Source organism: Delphinapterus leucas, chromosome 14 (genome assembly GCF_059928025.1).
Source record: "Delphinapterus leucas isolate spDelLeu-1000000601 "Yukka" chromosome 14, BTC_Dleu_Yukka2, whole genome shotgun sequence".
NCBI classification, from domain to species: Eukaryota; Metazoa; Chordata; class Mammalia; order Artiodactyla; family Monodontidae; genus Delphinapterus; species Delphinapterus leucas.
In genome coordinates, this window is record NC_143142.1 from 40,330,561 (window position 1) to 40,345,632 (window position 15,072).

At 40.8% G+C, this 15,072-nt stretch overlaps 1 protein-coding gene across 5 annotated transcripts in view; it reads left to right on the forward strand.

Annotated features, from left to right (window-relative positions):
- Positions 1-15,072, forward strand: part of TTC39C (tetratricopeptide repeat domain 39C) — a 100,850-nt gene that overhangs the window by 50,478 nt on the left and 35,300 nt on the right. For all 5 annotated transcript variants that reach the window (XR_002646503.3, XR_016387607.1, XM_022586840.3 and 2 more), the window contains 3 exons: positions 1,765-1,879; positions 10,883-11,237; positions 13,098-13,266. Coding sequence is in view for 3 of the 5 variants with exons in the window: in XM_022586840.3 (XP_022442548.1) it covers positions 1,765-1,879; positions 10,883-11,237; positions 13,098-13,266 (639 nt within the window). In the remaining 2 variants the exon portion in view is untranslated. The remainder of the gene's footprint in view (positions 1-1,764; positions 1,880-10,882; positions 11,238-13,097; positions 13,267-15,072) is intronic.

Here is a 15,072-nt window from a genome sequence, read left to right on the forward strand (position 1 = left end):
TACAGTCAGGAAAAGCCACCTGTCATTTTTGCTCCTTTATGTCACTCCAGGTGGCTTCACCTCTGCTCTTGCTTATGGTGTCAGCCATGAGGAAGCCACTGATGGGCCCAGAGTACTGTCTCCTGACACTCCAGAAGAGCCACAGTTCTCCTTGATTTCTCGTTTCTCCAAACTGTACATCAGTCAGTGACCAAGTCCTGCTGACTCTTTGTTAAATACGTCCTGAATTCATCTACTTTCCCTGCCAATGCACTGGGCCAGCCACTATCTCCACTTGCCGAAGACAAACCCTCACTGGCGTTTCTGCCTCCAGTCTCACTGTTCTGTAATTCTTCTCCAAAATACAGTCACTAAGATGTGAATTATACATCGCTGATTTCATTTTCAGTGTCCCCGGCCCCTACCACTGCCATTGCACTAAAATCCAAACTCCTTAATGTAGCTGACTTGTCACTGACTTCTCCTCTGCCTGGAACATTCGTCTGCCTCTTGACCTGGTTCATATCCATTCTTTAGTTCTTCCTAGATGTCATTTTCTCCAGAGACTCTTGTCTGAGCCCCCAAGCCTATTAGTGTGTCTCCTACAGGTTCCCATAGTTCCTTGTACTTCATCCTTCAGAGCATTTACTGCATTACATGGATGTCAGCGTCCCCTCATTAGACTGTAAGCTAATTTACATGTCTGTGCTCAGTATCTAGTACCAGGCCCAGCACATACGTTAATAATCAACATTTGTAATGGGTCCTTGAATTTAAAAAGCATTTTCACATACAGTATCTCATTAGCCCTTCCAACAGCCTTGCAGAGTAGATGTTCTTACAAGCAGAGAAAACAGAAGCATCAATAGATTGACATTTGCTTAAGCAAACAGGGTAATGGGTGCTGGAACTAGATCAGGAACAACAGTGACCATGGTGAATTCTGCTAATCTAGAAAAAAGAGAAGCCAGCCATTTTGTCATGTATACTATGTATACTTTTGTCATATTTGGAAAAATCCTGTCATTTCTTATATCACTGTGAAAGCATATGAAAACTAACCTATTTTGTTCAAGTTTAAGAATGCACTGTTACATTTCAGAGTGAATTTTCTTCGTTTAGCATTCTTTACGATGAAAACCAAAATCTTATTAAAAAGTAGGGTTTTTGGGTTTTACTTTTTCATATTTTATACAGGTAGTCAACTTTAGAGATTATGACTTAAATTTCAAGTTCAATTTGTGACTCATTCAAAGATAATTTTTAATTCCGGGGTGTTTTCTCCTTAACTAACATGAAATCAGTTTCCAACCCTCACATCTCGGTTGTGTGCACCAAAGGAATGAACCCTAATACCATAGGTCCTTCCTGAAGGCAGATGGCTGCAAAGTGGCTTTTCGGGTTGTTTACCTGGGGCAACGTTTTGTACCTTCAGTGATTTTTTATTTTGGATAAGTAAGAACTTATGTTGTTTTCAAAAAGGTAAAACTCTGAAGTTGTGTGTGGACTTTCATGTTTCCCATGAACTCAGTGTCTGTAATTTAGAGTATTTGTCTTTGAGTTACAAGCCTCTTCATCAATGTATTGTTAACAAAATAAAGCTGGACTTAATGGGGGAGGATAGAACTACCAGGCTCAGAGTGTAAATTTGGTCTTGGATTTCAGCAACTGCTGTTTCACACTCCCTGCGTGAAATTATTTTGCACAATAAAGTAATAGTTGTTTGGAAGGAATAATGTTTTTGGGTGTGATTTATTGGTGTGTACTTTTCTTCCCACCAAACAGGTTGATGTCCGAAAATCCACCCCCTCTATGGTTGACCGGCTTCAGAGGCAGATAATCATAGCTGACTGTCAAGTTTACTTGGCTGTGCTCTCGTTTGTAAAGCAAGAATTGTCAGGTATGCTGAAGCATTGTTTTTAATGGCTTTTGCTATCCAGTGGACGTAATTGGTAATACCTTTTATTAATTAATTTATTTATTGAGAACACCTCGTATTTCAGTCTTTGAAAACATGTGGCATCTCTTTGGGGCGTGATCCTGATTTATTACTTGAGAAATTGAAACCACAAGTGCTTAATGTGTGTTTAGTAGAGAAGTTTTAGTTCCAAAATCTGTTTCGTCCTCTTGTATCCAGATAGTCTGTCATACTTAGAGATATTACCAGTGCCTTAGATTGATAGATTGATGGGTTTTTTTTCTTGTGGGAATCAAGTTGTGATAATAACCCTTTAAAGTGAAATATAACCAGTTTAAGTTACTCAGAAAATTGTTATTGAAGGCCTGAGTGCGTACTAAAGACTTGCTAAGGTACTTGAGTGACTTACATTTTAATAACCCTTAATGAGGAATATAAACTGATTTCTTACTTAGTTTGCCCAAGACAGATGTTTTCCAGGATTTTGTAGCTTTAATATCTTGAGTGGCATAGACTGGAATTGAGGCTCTCAGAGCTCGCTGTAAGATTCACTTTGACACTAATTCTTCCTTTTATGTGGTTTTATGTCTCTGATGCTGATGGCAGAAACCTGCCTCTTTGGTAGATAGGATTTACTTGAAAGAGTGAAAATTCAGAAAGGAAATTGACTAAAATTCACACTGAGAAAAGCATTTTCTTCCAAACCTGAGATGAAAAAGGGTATGTTTCTGCTAAGTCATAACATACACTTTTCTTTCTGGATTACCGGCAGCCAATTTTCCTGCCCCTTTTTTTTCTTTCTTGTCTCTCTCTGTCTCCATCTCATATTTGAGGTTTCTTTGTTTCTTCTCTTCGGCTCAAGTCAGAAGTAGAATTAACTTTTATTGTGACCTCCAAAATGTGGGCTTCCTAGTAATTATCTTCTCTTTTTTTTTTTTTTGTAATTATCTTCTTTTAAAATGTGTTTTATGGTTGTACTATGGTCTTTTCCTTTTGATCCAATTTTTTTTTCTCTTTAAGTCTCATCTCAGGACTCTCCCAATGACTATCTTACTTATATGGTTGAGGGCTCAAAGCTCATGTGAATTTTCTATAACACAGTGATGTAAAATCCCCCATTTGGAGTGCCACACTCACGTAGTGTGTGGGAAGAGTAGCGGGAAGAGCTGGACCTCTTTGGTCAAGACAGGAGCTCTGGTGTTTTCTGTGATCTTGGACTACTTTTTCCTGAGGCTCAAGGACTTTTCTAAGGACCTAATTTTAGCCATTAAGAAAATATCTGTGGAGAGAAAAGGATAAATCAAATGTAGTAAAATGTTTGGGGAATCAGGGTAAAGGATATCGGGGAAACTTTATATTAATCTGTCCTTCACATGTTCATTCATGGGTCCATTCAATAAATAATGATAGAGCACATACAATGCTAAGCACTGTGTTCCATGAGCAAATCCAGGCCATGGTCCCTGCCCTCATGAAATTCAGAATCATCAGTTAGTACTATTTATTTGTAAAATTACTCTGATTGTAAAATTACTAAATATTGCTTTAGAAAATTTGGAAAATATAAAATAATGAAAAAGCAGGTCATTTCTAATCTCACTACCTGGAGAAAATCACTCTTTATTGCAAATGTTCTGTTTTTATCTTTCTCTTTCTTTAAAAAATTGAATCTGTGGTGTTTTGTATCCTACTTTTCCCTTTTAGGTTATAATTCACATATTTTTCCTATAGCTCAGAGTTTCAAAATATAATTTTAAAAGCATTAATTTATCATGTGAATGTGCCATAATTTATTTAACCAATTTCTCTTGGACATTCCCATGTTCTTTGCTTTGCTTTTTGTTGTTGTTTTAGTGAAGCTGAACTTAATTTTATATTTTACCCATAAACTGTATTCCCTTCGCAAATTACCTTCGTGACCTTTTCCTGTTCTCCTAAAAAGTTGATATTAATCAGCTATTTAATCCTGTTTATCATAGATTTTTTTGTGTTTTGTTTACTTTAGTAATTTTTTTTTTTTGCGGTACGTGGGCCTCTCACTGTTGTGGCCTCTCCCGTCGCGGAGCACAGGCTCCTGACGCGCAGGCTCAGCGGCCATGGCTCACGGGCCTAGCCGCTCCGCAGCATGCGGGATCCTCCCGGACCGGGGCACAAACCCGTGTCCCCTGCATCGGCAGGCAGACTCTCAACCACTGCACCACCAGGGAAGCCCTACTTCAGTAATTTTTATTGGAGTATAGTTGCTTTACATATCATAGATTTTTAACAGCACTCTTGGTTCTTCCTGATGCCGTATAATTTATTGAATGTAATATTGATAGTGAAAGGAAATTGACAGACATGAAAACCTCAGGTTCTAATAAACACATGTAATGGTCATTTGCTTTATGAACAGCTCAGTATTTGTCTCAAACAAACAGACATAACTAAAAATGTGCTTCATTTGCCTTTCAGAAACCCTCTAGGTTATAAAACTATGAAAAATTTACTCTTTGTTGGGATCCGTTTCTTAACTTTGTTGATGGATAATTGTTTTGGAACAACCCCTCCTTGGAGATGTTTGTTGTAGGTTGTCCTCCCCCACCCCTTGATTAGGTGGCCCAGAAGTGGGTGTGGGTACACACTCACCTGAGCTCCAGGTAAGAGTGAGTCTGTGTGAATTTGTTAGTCCTTCTGACTTTCGAAAGAGCTCCTGTATTTTGTCTCATTTGAATTTCTTTATAGTGAATTACCTCATCCTCTCTCTCTATTTTCCTATACTATTTTTTTAAAAGATTTATTTATTATTTATTTTATTTATTTTTGGCTGCGTTGGGTCTTAGTTGCGGCACACGGGATCTTTTTGGTTGAGGCATGCGGGGTCTTTCACTGTGACGCTTGGGCTCTTCGTTGTGATGCGTGGGCTTCTCTCTAGTTGTGGCGTGCGGGTTTTTTGTTCCTCTTCTCTTCTCTAGTTGTGGTGTGCAGGCTCCAGGGTGGGTGGGCTCAGTAGTTGTGGTGCACGGGCTCTTGTTGAGGTGCGTGAGCTCAGTAGTTGGGGCATGAGGTCTTAGTTGCCCCGCGGCATGTGGGATCTTAGTTCCCGGACGTGGGATCTTAGTTCCCGGACCAGGGATCGAAACCATGTCCCCTGCATTGGAAGGCAGGTTCTTTACCACTGGACCACCAGGGAAGTCCCTCTTGTACTACTTTTTAATTTACTCTATTATCCAAAAGCCTTTGTTGTTGTTTTTTGCAGTGAGCACATGTGAATTACTTTAGTAACAAAAAGTATTTATTTTTAAACCGACTTGATGGCTTTTGGCACCTTGTTTGTGTTTCCTGTATTTCCTTTGGGCTTGAAGATCGGCCCCATGTCTTACTATTCTTGGCAATAACATACGCTCAGTAAGTTTTCCTCAAATGAGATTGGGTTTTCCTTGTTTCACAGGTGAAGCCATTGACGCTGGATGATTTGTTTGAGGTTGAGCAGGTTTACACAGTGATGACAGAACCAGGACCTGAGCTGTGGGCTTCTTATTTCATATCTGAATTCCTAGCACTCACAGTTTTCCCTTCACCTTCATTTGGTCACATGAACCACCAGCCTCCCAATGGCCCAGAAACCCGAGGCTCTCGGGGCCTTGTCCCTCAGCCCCCGTGCACACGTGCGCCTTCCGTCCTGTGGAATGAGCCCCCAGGAGAGTAGAACAGCCTCCTGTTGGCCCGGATGCTTCTCCAGGCCGCATTCTCTACGATGCCCCTGGAGCGCTCTTTCTAAACCTTGTTACACCTGTGCTTCAGACACTTAGCTGTTCTGCAACATCGCCTACAAGGAATAGTGCAGATTCCTTCCTCGGGTGGCATGGAAGAACCTGCCCCCTACCTCGCCGCCACCACCTCTAGCTCGGCAGGGCTGACTGCAGGTCTCTGAGGCCCTGCTGCCTCGGGCCTTGGTGTGCGCTGCCCTCTCGGTTTGGAACCCCTTTTGTCTTTCTCTTGTGCCTCCCCAGGTGCAGCCTGGGTCTACTCCCTTCACGTTCTCCTTCCTCACTGACTTCATCATACGGCCTCTGTTACTCTGCTTGGACCCTGTGCATAGCCAGTTAGAGCAGTCACACGACTGTACACATCTGTATTTACATGCCTGCCCACAGTAACAGATGGGAAACTTCTTGAGGGCAGGGACTGCGTCTACCTGCTATCTTTTTATTTTTCTCCACATTTATTGAGCATTTACTATGTGTCAGATTCTGGAAGGTGATAGATGCTAATGGTCTAGAGATGAATGAGATGTAGCTCTTGCCCTGAGGCTACTGAGAGTTTAGTGGGGGAGAAAGAGGACTAAATAAGTTCTCATTCAGAGTGATACTTTCACCAGTAGACATTAGACATGTAAGTTAGAGAGGTTGCACAAGGAATGAGCAGTTCCTCAACTCTGCTGGGAAGGTCAAGGATCCCTAATCCTGAACCTGAGCAGGGTTATAGAGAATGGAAGTCCGTTGTCTTCTCTGTGTCTCTGGCACCTGATATGCTGCCTTTGCCTAACACATGGTGGGTACCTAAATGTGAATTAAAGAGAGGGATGGAGGAAGGGTGATGTCGTTCAGGAATGAGATGCATGATACTGAGCCCTAGGAAGCCCCAAGAATAGTTGGGATTGGAGAAGTGAGTCTATCAGAAGTCTGTTGACTGGGGATAGAAGTAATAATGAGGAGATGGGCTGACTAGTGAAAACTAAATCATCTTTTTTTTTTCTTCTGAAGTCTGTTATGTGGGTCACAAGGAAGCCAAGGCTGAGCTTCCCTTCCATTATAGGACTAACCAGCCTCATCCAGGACAAGCAAACAGACAGAATGCTATGGTAGGGCCTCTCACCAGACACAATCCCTGCTAAAAAAAAAAAAAAAAAAAAAAAATTTACAAAATTTATTCCAGGATCCATTTAGTGTAACTTGATATTTTCATTTTCCAGACAACTCTTGCCCTTTCTAGGGGAGGACTCCCACCCCCGTTATGGGGACAGGGTTTCCCATCTCTCCTGCATCTCTGGCTGGTTGAGGCTGCCCCTGACAGGGGAGGGCGGACGGTCTGTGGTTTTCTGCTCTCTGTGCTGTCCTCTGGGGACGCAGTCACGGTGGTTGAATGTTTTATGTCTGATGTTTCAGAGGAGCCTATGAGAGCCTGTGCAGATTGAGGGGCCCAGTGTTCAACTGTTTTCTCTGCTTGTTGGGCAGAGGCTGCTCCTGACCGCGTTGCTGGGCATCAGCTGACTAAGTGTCCCTCCCACTGGGGCCGCGTTGCTGTGGGCCCGGAGCGCAGCTTCTCCACCCGGTCCTCACGCAGCCTCTGCTTCTCCCATCGCAGTCTGGCTGAGCTCAGATGTTTCGGTCACCGCATTTGGGACATGGAGTCGGGCGAGTCCTGGGACCTGTTTCAGTGCAGAGTTGAACTTAAAAAGTGGTAAAAACAAAATCTGTTTCTCTCTAGGTCCTAACTTTGTACACATCTCAGTTTCTAATCTTCGATTAGTCAAAACTTTGAGTTCTATTTACCTGGCTCAAGTTCAGGGCTTTAAAGCTTGTTACTGTAGACTTGAACATGTGCTTTTAAAATAAATGTTAACATCTAAGCTCTTATCTTAGGCAAGAAATTAAAGATGTTGAATTAATTTCATTTTTATTCTGTAAAAATGGGTTTTTACCATGTTGGTTTTCTTTTCCTTTTGTGAATTGAGTTTGAAACCGTCTGCATTAATGGATTTTTATGTTTGCTTCCATTGCTGCCATTCTTTTCTGTAACTCTTCACCTGAGATCTGGATTACTACAGCTTGTTTCCCTAACACTAGTCCCTTTAACTCCAATTTTAGGGAGCCCCTGCTTCTCCCGAGCAGGCGTCCTTCCCTTAGCTGGATACCACTGGGTGCATCATCCCTGCACCCATCCTTGGCCCAGCTTGTCCCCTGATTCACTCTGCCTCTGAACAGCTTTCCATCTGTCCCTTCATACTTACATTCCTGTTGCTCTCCCCTGGAATGCTGCATTTCCCTAAGTGCGTCCTCAATAAAGTGACAGTAGCCTGGAAAATACAGGATAAAATGGAGTTAAGTTTTTCCCTCTAATTTTCCAGTTAGGCTTAGGGACAGGAGGGAGTAAAGTTTTCTACTGAAATCCTGCAATACTTCTTTTGCACTTTTAAATTTATGTATGTGCTTATTACATAGAAAACAATTGACTGTCAAAAAGGAAATAAAAGGGCAATTCACTCATAATCTCAACATTGTTTTTGTTTTTCTATGTATGACCCAGTGGACCATATAAATAAACATATGCATATATAGTCTTATGTTACACACATTTTTTTCACTTTTATTTTCTAATTTTATTGGGCATTTGGAGGGCTGAGATGTATGTCTTATAGTTCATTTGTGTCCCTCAGGTGCCAAGCACAGTCCTAGGCACGTGATAGGAACTTAGTAGCTCATTGACATTTTTAGGGTTTTGCAATTTTACTTTTCCTCTTTTTATTTCATTTTTTATCTGTAGCCAATTATTATTTCTTTTCAGTTAGATTCAATTGCTTTTGTGTTCTCAGGACTATATATTTTAGTTTCCTTTTTCTTGGTCTTTTTCTGTTTTTCTATTCAATCTTTGGCTTTTTGGATCATAAGTGAGAGTCACCTTTCTTGTCTGTGGGTGTATTGGATTCACCTAAACACTTTGCTAGCATACAAAGAAGTGTCAAGGTTAGGTTTTCTCAAACCTCTCTTTTTCCCACAATACTTCCATTTAGGAGGGAAAAAGTCACTGAGCCTCTTAAAGGCAGGATCTATGTCTTATTTCTCTTTGATTCTCCTAGAACAGTGCCTAAAAGTAATATTAGCACAGTAAATATTTTTGTTAAATTGAACTGAATAAAAATAAATTGTTTCAGATATATATTACTTTTATAACAATAAATTATACACATAGTACCGCCTCCCCCCCCAGCAAAGCTTTTGTAGACTGGTTTATTTTACTTCTTCATCCTGTCATGTAGCAATCTTTGCAGCACACTTAGACTACAGGACATTCATCACCCAGAACTTGTGGGATGGTTGTGTTTTGAATTGTGATCCCATAGGAGATACGGTCATCGTTTGCCAGAAAATTGATACTTTAATTAAGATAGTAGCTTGAGTTAATGGATCAGGGGTCCCCAAGACCTGTGATTAGGAGGACTCAGAAGATAGTCATACTCATGGCTATGATTTGTGGCAGTGAAAGGATACAAAGCAAAATTAGAAAAGGGAAGAGGCACAGGGACGAAGACCAGGAAAAGTCAGGCCCATGCTTCCCAGGGTCCTCTCCCAGAAGAGCCACATAGGATGCGCATGATCCTCCTGGCAGTGAATTATAACGACACCTGTGAAATGTAACCAACTGGGGAAGCTGGTTAGTGACTCAGCATCTGTAGTTTTTACTGGGGACTGACCATGTAGGCACCCCGCTGCCTGGTGCATACCCAAACTTCCAGAAGGAAAGCAGGTGTCCACATAAAACATTGTTCATACAAACTGTAGGCACAGTGAGCCCCTCTTACCGGTTCTGGGAATGATGGGACCCCTCCCAAATCCAAGTTCCCAGATACCAGCCAAGGGCCAACATTGTAAACAGGCCTTTCAAAGGAGAGCAATAGACCTGCTGTGTTAATTCTTTTCTGCACATGCCATATAATCTTAGATCACTTTCAATTCAGGGATTGGACTTTTATAAATCAGATTTTATGTTATATATTTTATGTCATTCAAAAATAAATTAAAACACTTCTTTCCCTGCTGTTCTAAAGGGCCTGGAAGCCTGGTACACGGTTCCTGTTGTCTTCTGTTGTGCTTTGAGGTCAGAGTATCAGTACCATTATTGGTAACGGTGCCAAGTGGACAAGCTCTCCTCTATAGTTACTAGAGAACTATTTTACAGAAAACTCCCTGTGGAGGACCTTTTCCCCAGATATGTGGTGGTGATGCACTCAGACAAGCACAGGTCTATCGACGCCCCCCCTTCCCTTCCTCATCAGAAGGGAAAGATGTTCACAGGAGAGGGTGAGGCAGGACTCAGACCTGAGAGGGGCCAGTGGGGCGTGGAGCAGGGTAAATCCCAGGTTTATCTCTCCCTTTGCCTTTGTGACACACATTCTCAAGGTGGCTATGTTAAGAAAATTGGCCTAACAGAAATAAAGGGAAGTGGCTTTAAAAATAACAGATTTTCACGTGTGAATAGCTTCTGCTTTGCCACCCTCCTTCCCTGGAGCTCTCTAGGCTGGGCAGTGGGGGAGCTCCATTGTCATACACACCAGATAAAGCCCCCCAGCCTCGCTAGGTGCGGTTAAGCCACTAATAGGCATTGAATAGAGGTGCGTTGGGGATTCTTTGCATTTTTGTATTTAACGCTAATGACTTTTTTGTTAATAAACTGGACATTTGTTCACCTGATAAATATTAATCGTTTTGTTTTGCTTGTTTTATTTTTTGGCAAGTCGCCATGCTTGGTGCTTGGGTATAAATTTAGCAGCAAATTTAGATTTAGAAGTTGCTCTTGAGGAGGGATGAAACACAAGGTACGCAAATTTAAGAGTTTTATCTGGAAAGCACCATAGTTCAGGTAGTTCAGGGATGTGGTAGAGGGTTTCACAGAATACGTGGGAAAAAAGTCCGATTCAAATGATGCTTGCATTCATTCATTTAGCAGATATTAGATGCTATGCCCTCACCTCAGCGTGAGGGGCTCGATACAATGAACAAAATAATACATGGTTCTTGCCAAGTGGTCATCCAGACTAGTAAAGGGAAACAGACAACAAATAAGGAATTTAAGCCATATGAAGAACAGAAGGTTTCATGATGGGTAATAATTTTTATTGTTTTTTAAAATTTTGTTTTTTCAGGTCATTCTTCAATATCTTTATTAATGTAGGAAAATTATTTTGAATACTTATTTTTTCATGCTTTTCTCCCCTTCTCTTTATAGCATATATAAAAGGTGGGTGGATCCTTAGGAAAGCCTGGAAGATTTACAATAAATGCTATTTGGACATCAATGCCCTCCAGGAGCTGTATCAGAAGAAGCTAACGGAAGAGCCCTTGACTTCTGACGCTGCAAATGATAATCACATTGTGGCTGAAGGGGTGTCTGAGGAGTCTCTAAACAGACTGAAAGGTGCTGTGAGCTTTGGATATGGCCTTTTTCACCTTTGCATATCCATGGTGCCCCCAAACCTGCTCAAAATCATCAACCTGCTGGGTTTTCCTGGAGACCGCCTACAGGGGCTTTCTTCACTGATGTATGCAAGCGAAAGTAAGGACATGAAGGCCCCTTTAGCTACGTGAGTAGCTATATTGCAATGCTTTGGTAGATAATATAGTGTTGAAAGTAAGTGAACGACAATCAAAACCTTTATAGGAAACTTCAGGTAAAATGCTTGGTTGGTTGACATGCTGCCGTGCCTTTCTGTTTTTTAGTGCAATGCCAAGGACCGTGTTTTTGGTGGTGTTTATAAGTTGACTTTAGAGACCAGAGCACTGTTCTTAAGTCTCATGAGTCCTGTATTTTATTTTATTTATTCACTTATTTATTTTTGTGGAAAGTCCGTCTTGACCATTTTCTTTCTTTTCTTTTTAAATTAAAAAAATTTTTTTTTGTTGAGTCCTGTATTTTAAACATGCAGAATGATCATGATTTATAAAGTTTTTGTGACCCTGACCAGTCACTGAGATTGATAATCCTGATTTTTGGACTTAAGGGGATATACATTTCATGACTCTTCTGTGATTCTGAAATTTCTATTCTTATATCCTCATGTTGGGTAATTTTCCTTGATGATTCTGGTTGGTCCATTGGTCTCTTATATGTGGCTTGGAGAGTTTGTGGTGTTTCAACTAAATTGAGTTATTGTTGTTCAGACTAAACTTAAATGATAATTATTTAAACCAAAAAGTGTGAAGAAGCCATTATAACCATCCAGAGCAAGGATTCACCCATTTCCTCATCAGTTAAAAATGATGTGATTTTTTTCCAGTCTGGTAAATATCTACTACCATTTGCAGTTAGAATAATTTTATCAAATACTGGATGTCCTTTGATATTACACCACTTATCAGAATTTTTCCAAAGATTTTGGTACCACAGAGAACCTTAGTGTGCTGTATTTCTGCTTATGTCAGTATTGAGGAATTTGGATGTTAACTCTTAATCAGCTGGTAGCTATTAAAAAGGTCATTCATAAAAAAAAAAAAAAAAGGTCATTCATTTTTTATTGCAAAAATATTCATGCCTCCACAAACTCATTATATTACACAATGGTCCTTTATTAATTTGACTTAACAGATTTGTAACTTATGATAATTTGTCTTTTTTAATAATATTTTCTGAGAAAGGAATGAATTCAATAATAATGTAAATTAGTCTGATCTCCAGAAGAGGACCAAATTTATGCACATGCTGGAAGCATACATTTACATAAAAATATTGTGTTGGTTAAACATTTTTGTCGGTTGGTTAAAGCCGATCCCAGGGAATCTATTTTGTTACTTAGTTTAATGTGGCTTTTTTTTTTTTTTGAAAGGGACACGTTTGAAGTGGGAGAATTTTAAGTAACTTACTTATTTGTTTGGTTTTCAAATTGAACAGCCTCAGTGGCTAGAGAAAGGGCCCTTCATCCAGTCCTTTCACTTATTTTAACCCAATTTTGTACAATTTTGCCTGTGGTTCCTATATTTAAATTCAGTCTGAGGCTTACACTCTAACTTTTGTGAACACTAGCGAAAACATTTTCCTTTTGTAAAAAGTAATGCAAAGAGTAATTTTAAGGGGATAGTAAATCCATGGTAACCAATTACTGTTTCTAATTTACACGTTGACGAGTAAGGTGTAGAATTCAGAGATTTACATAAATGATACCGTCAGCAATCCATCTAGAAGCCTCAGAAGAGCTACTTGCTTCTGTGACCTTATTCTCTTACCCGATGGGAGTATGCTGATTTATATGTTGTGCTCTAAAGTTGTGGCTTTCCAAATACTGATAAAACTAAGATGGGGGGCGATACTGATTTTACTTCTTCAGAGACTGCCTAGTGAGCTTTTTGGAAGGGGTGTGTATTGGAAGAGCACACACTGATTTTTTTTAAAGAGTGGAAACACTAAGAAAAGTCATTGTCACTCACGGTTTCTCTCCCTCTTCCTTTAGATTAGCGCTGCTCTGGTATCATACTGTAGTCCGCCCGTTTTTTGCCCTGGATGGCAGTGATAACAAAGCAGGCCTGGATGAAGCGAAGGAAATTCTTCTTAAAAAAGAAGCTGCTTATCCAAATTCTTCCCTCTTTATGTTTTTCAAGGGACGCATACAACGATTAGAGGTACTGTGCATTCCCCATCTTTTTAAAAATGAAGCCTTCTGTTGATCGAATCTATAATTCTTACTTGGGTGGGGGGTAGTATCACAAGGAGCCCGAATGTCATAGGGCCGAGTAACATCTTGTTTTTGTGCCTTGTGTTGCATCTTTGCTGTGGGAGCCTCTTCCAGGAACCCGGGGTGTTAGTCAGTTACCTTCTGTTCTGCAGCTGTGGGCGAAGCAGGGCCGGGGTCCCTTGGCGCTGATGAGACGAGATGCTGCACCCTGAGCTGAAGGCACAGGAGCCCTTGGGAGCGTCTTAGTTAAAGAACATGAGATACGTTGTTTTTCCGTCTCTGGAATTACTAATAATCTGTTTCCAAATGTTCATCCTGGCTGACAGTTGATTTATACACAAGTTATTGCCCGAAATGTCAAGGACAGCAAAGGCTTTGAAATAGTAGTAGCCGGTATTACTTTTTCATGCATGTGTCTAGGTCCTGTGCCAGAGGTTTCACACACACCATCCCATTTGATCCTCAGAACAAGCCTGCGACAGAGATAGAAAATCATCCCCTTGCATCTTACAGGAAAGATAAACAGGGATCTTAGCGGGCTTCACGTGACCTCCGAGGTCACCCAGCAAGTGAGGCCAGGCTGTCTCATTTCAGAGAAACAGTACGCCCTGGCCTTTGAGGGGGTTCTGCTTCTCTTTGCATTTCTTTTTTTTGTCTGCTTACTTGAGGGCATGAGGATCTGAAGAAAAACGAAAATTTTGTAAGAAATTAATCATGCATATGAAAGGAGGTGACTGTTCTGAGGTCTGCCACCCACAGGCTCACCAGTAGCTAGTAGTGCAGCAATGTGAGGTTTAATAGCCTCTGCCCTCAGTTAACCAGGCGTTCTCAGCACACCCGTCGAAAAAACCCACAAGTGCTTTGGAAGATTTTTGCCTAGGAATGCTTTCATGAGCACAGGAGGTGACGCGTTCACTAATTTTTTGTTGGCAGTGGAGAGTATATTACTTCCCCAATAATTTCTTTCCTTCATGAAGTGCCTTCTTAAATCCGAGGACGCCTTACCTTTATTTATGGAAATTGTATTTTAAAGATTGTACTAATAATTTACAACTGAAACACAGCACAGAAAGCTCTCCAGGATCTGACTGATTTAAACCCATGTCCAAGTCATTTTTCTTTTCATTACTTTGAGACTGCTTTTCTTTGCATTCAGGCTCACGTACCTTCAGTGACATTGCTCTTTTTTTCTCTTGCTCTCTTAAAAACGTAGGTCAGTCTCCTGTGCAATCCAGTCTGCTGTTAGTGTGTTTTTCTTTCAAGCTCAGGGTTACGGTCCTGCACGTAGGGAAGCATGTTCAAGCTATTCAGGTTTCTCTACTCCCTTGGGTTTGTGCAGGAGGAAATAACCCCGTAAAAGGAACATTTTAATTGGCTCAGCCTTCTCACTTGAGTGACCTTTTCTGAAATGAAAGTTGGGTGCAGGGTAAATGCTTTCTTAGATGTGTAATGCCTTTCCTTTAAGCAATTGACATTCTGAATAACTCTGAACTCGAAGACACTAGGTTTAGTGTTCAAAGGAGGTTTGCCTAGTGGGGGTGAGAGCCTGACGTTTACAGTTGTGTACAACACAGCAGTGAGGCCAGAGCTTCAGGCATGTACTAGACGTCTCTCTCCTCACTCCCTTGATCAATGAATGCTCTAAATTGGGTTTTGAAACCGTTAAATAGAAATGTAAAAGTCAGGATTTATATTTCATTATGCTTCCCATTTTCATTAATTTTTTATTTTAAAACAAAAATGCTGGGACTTC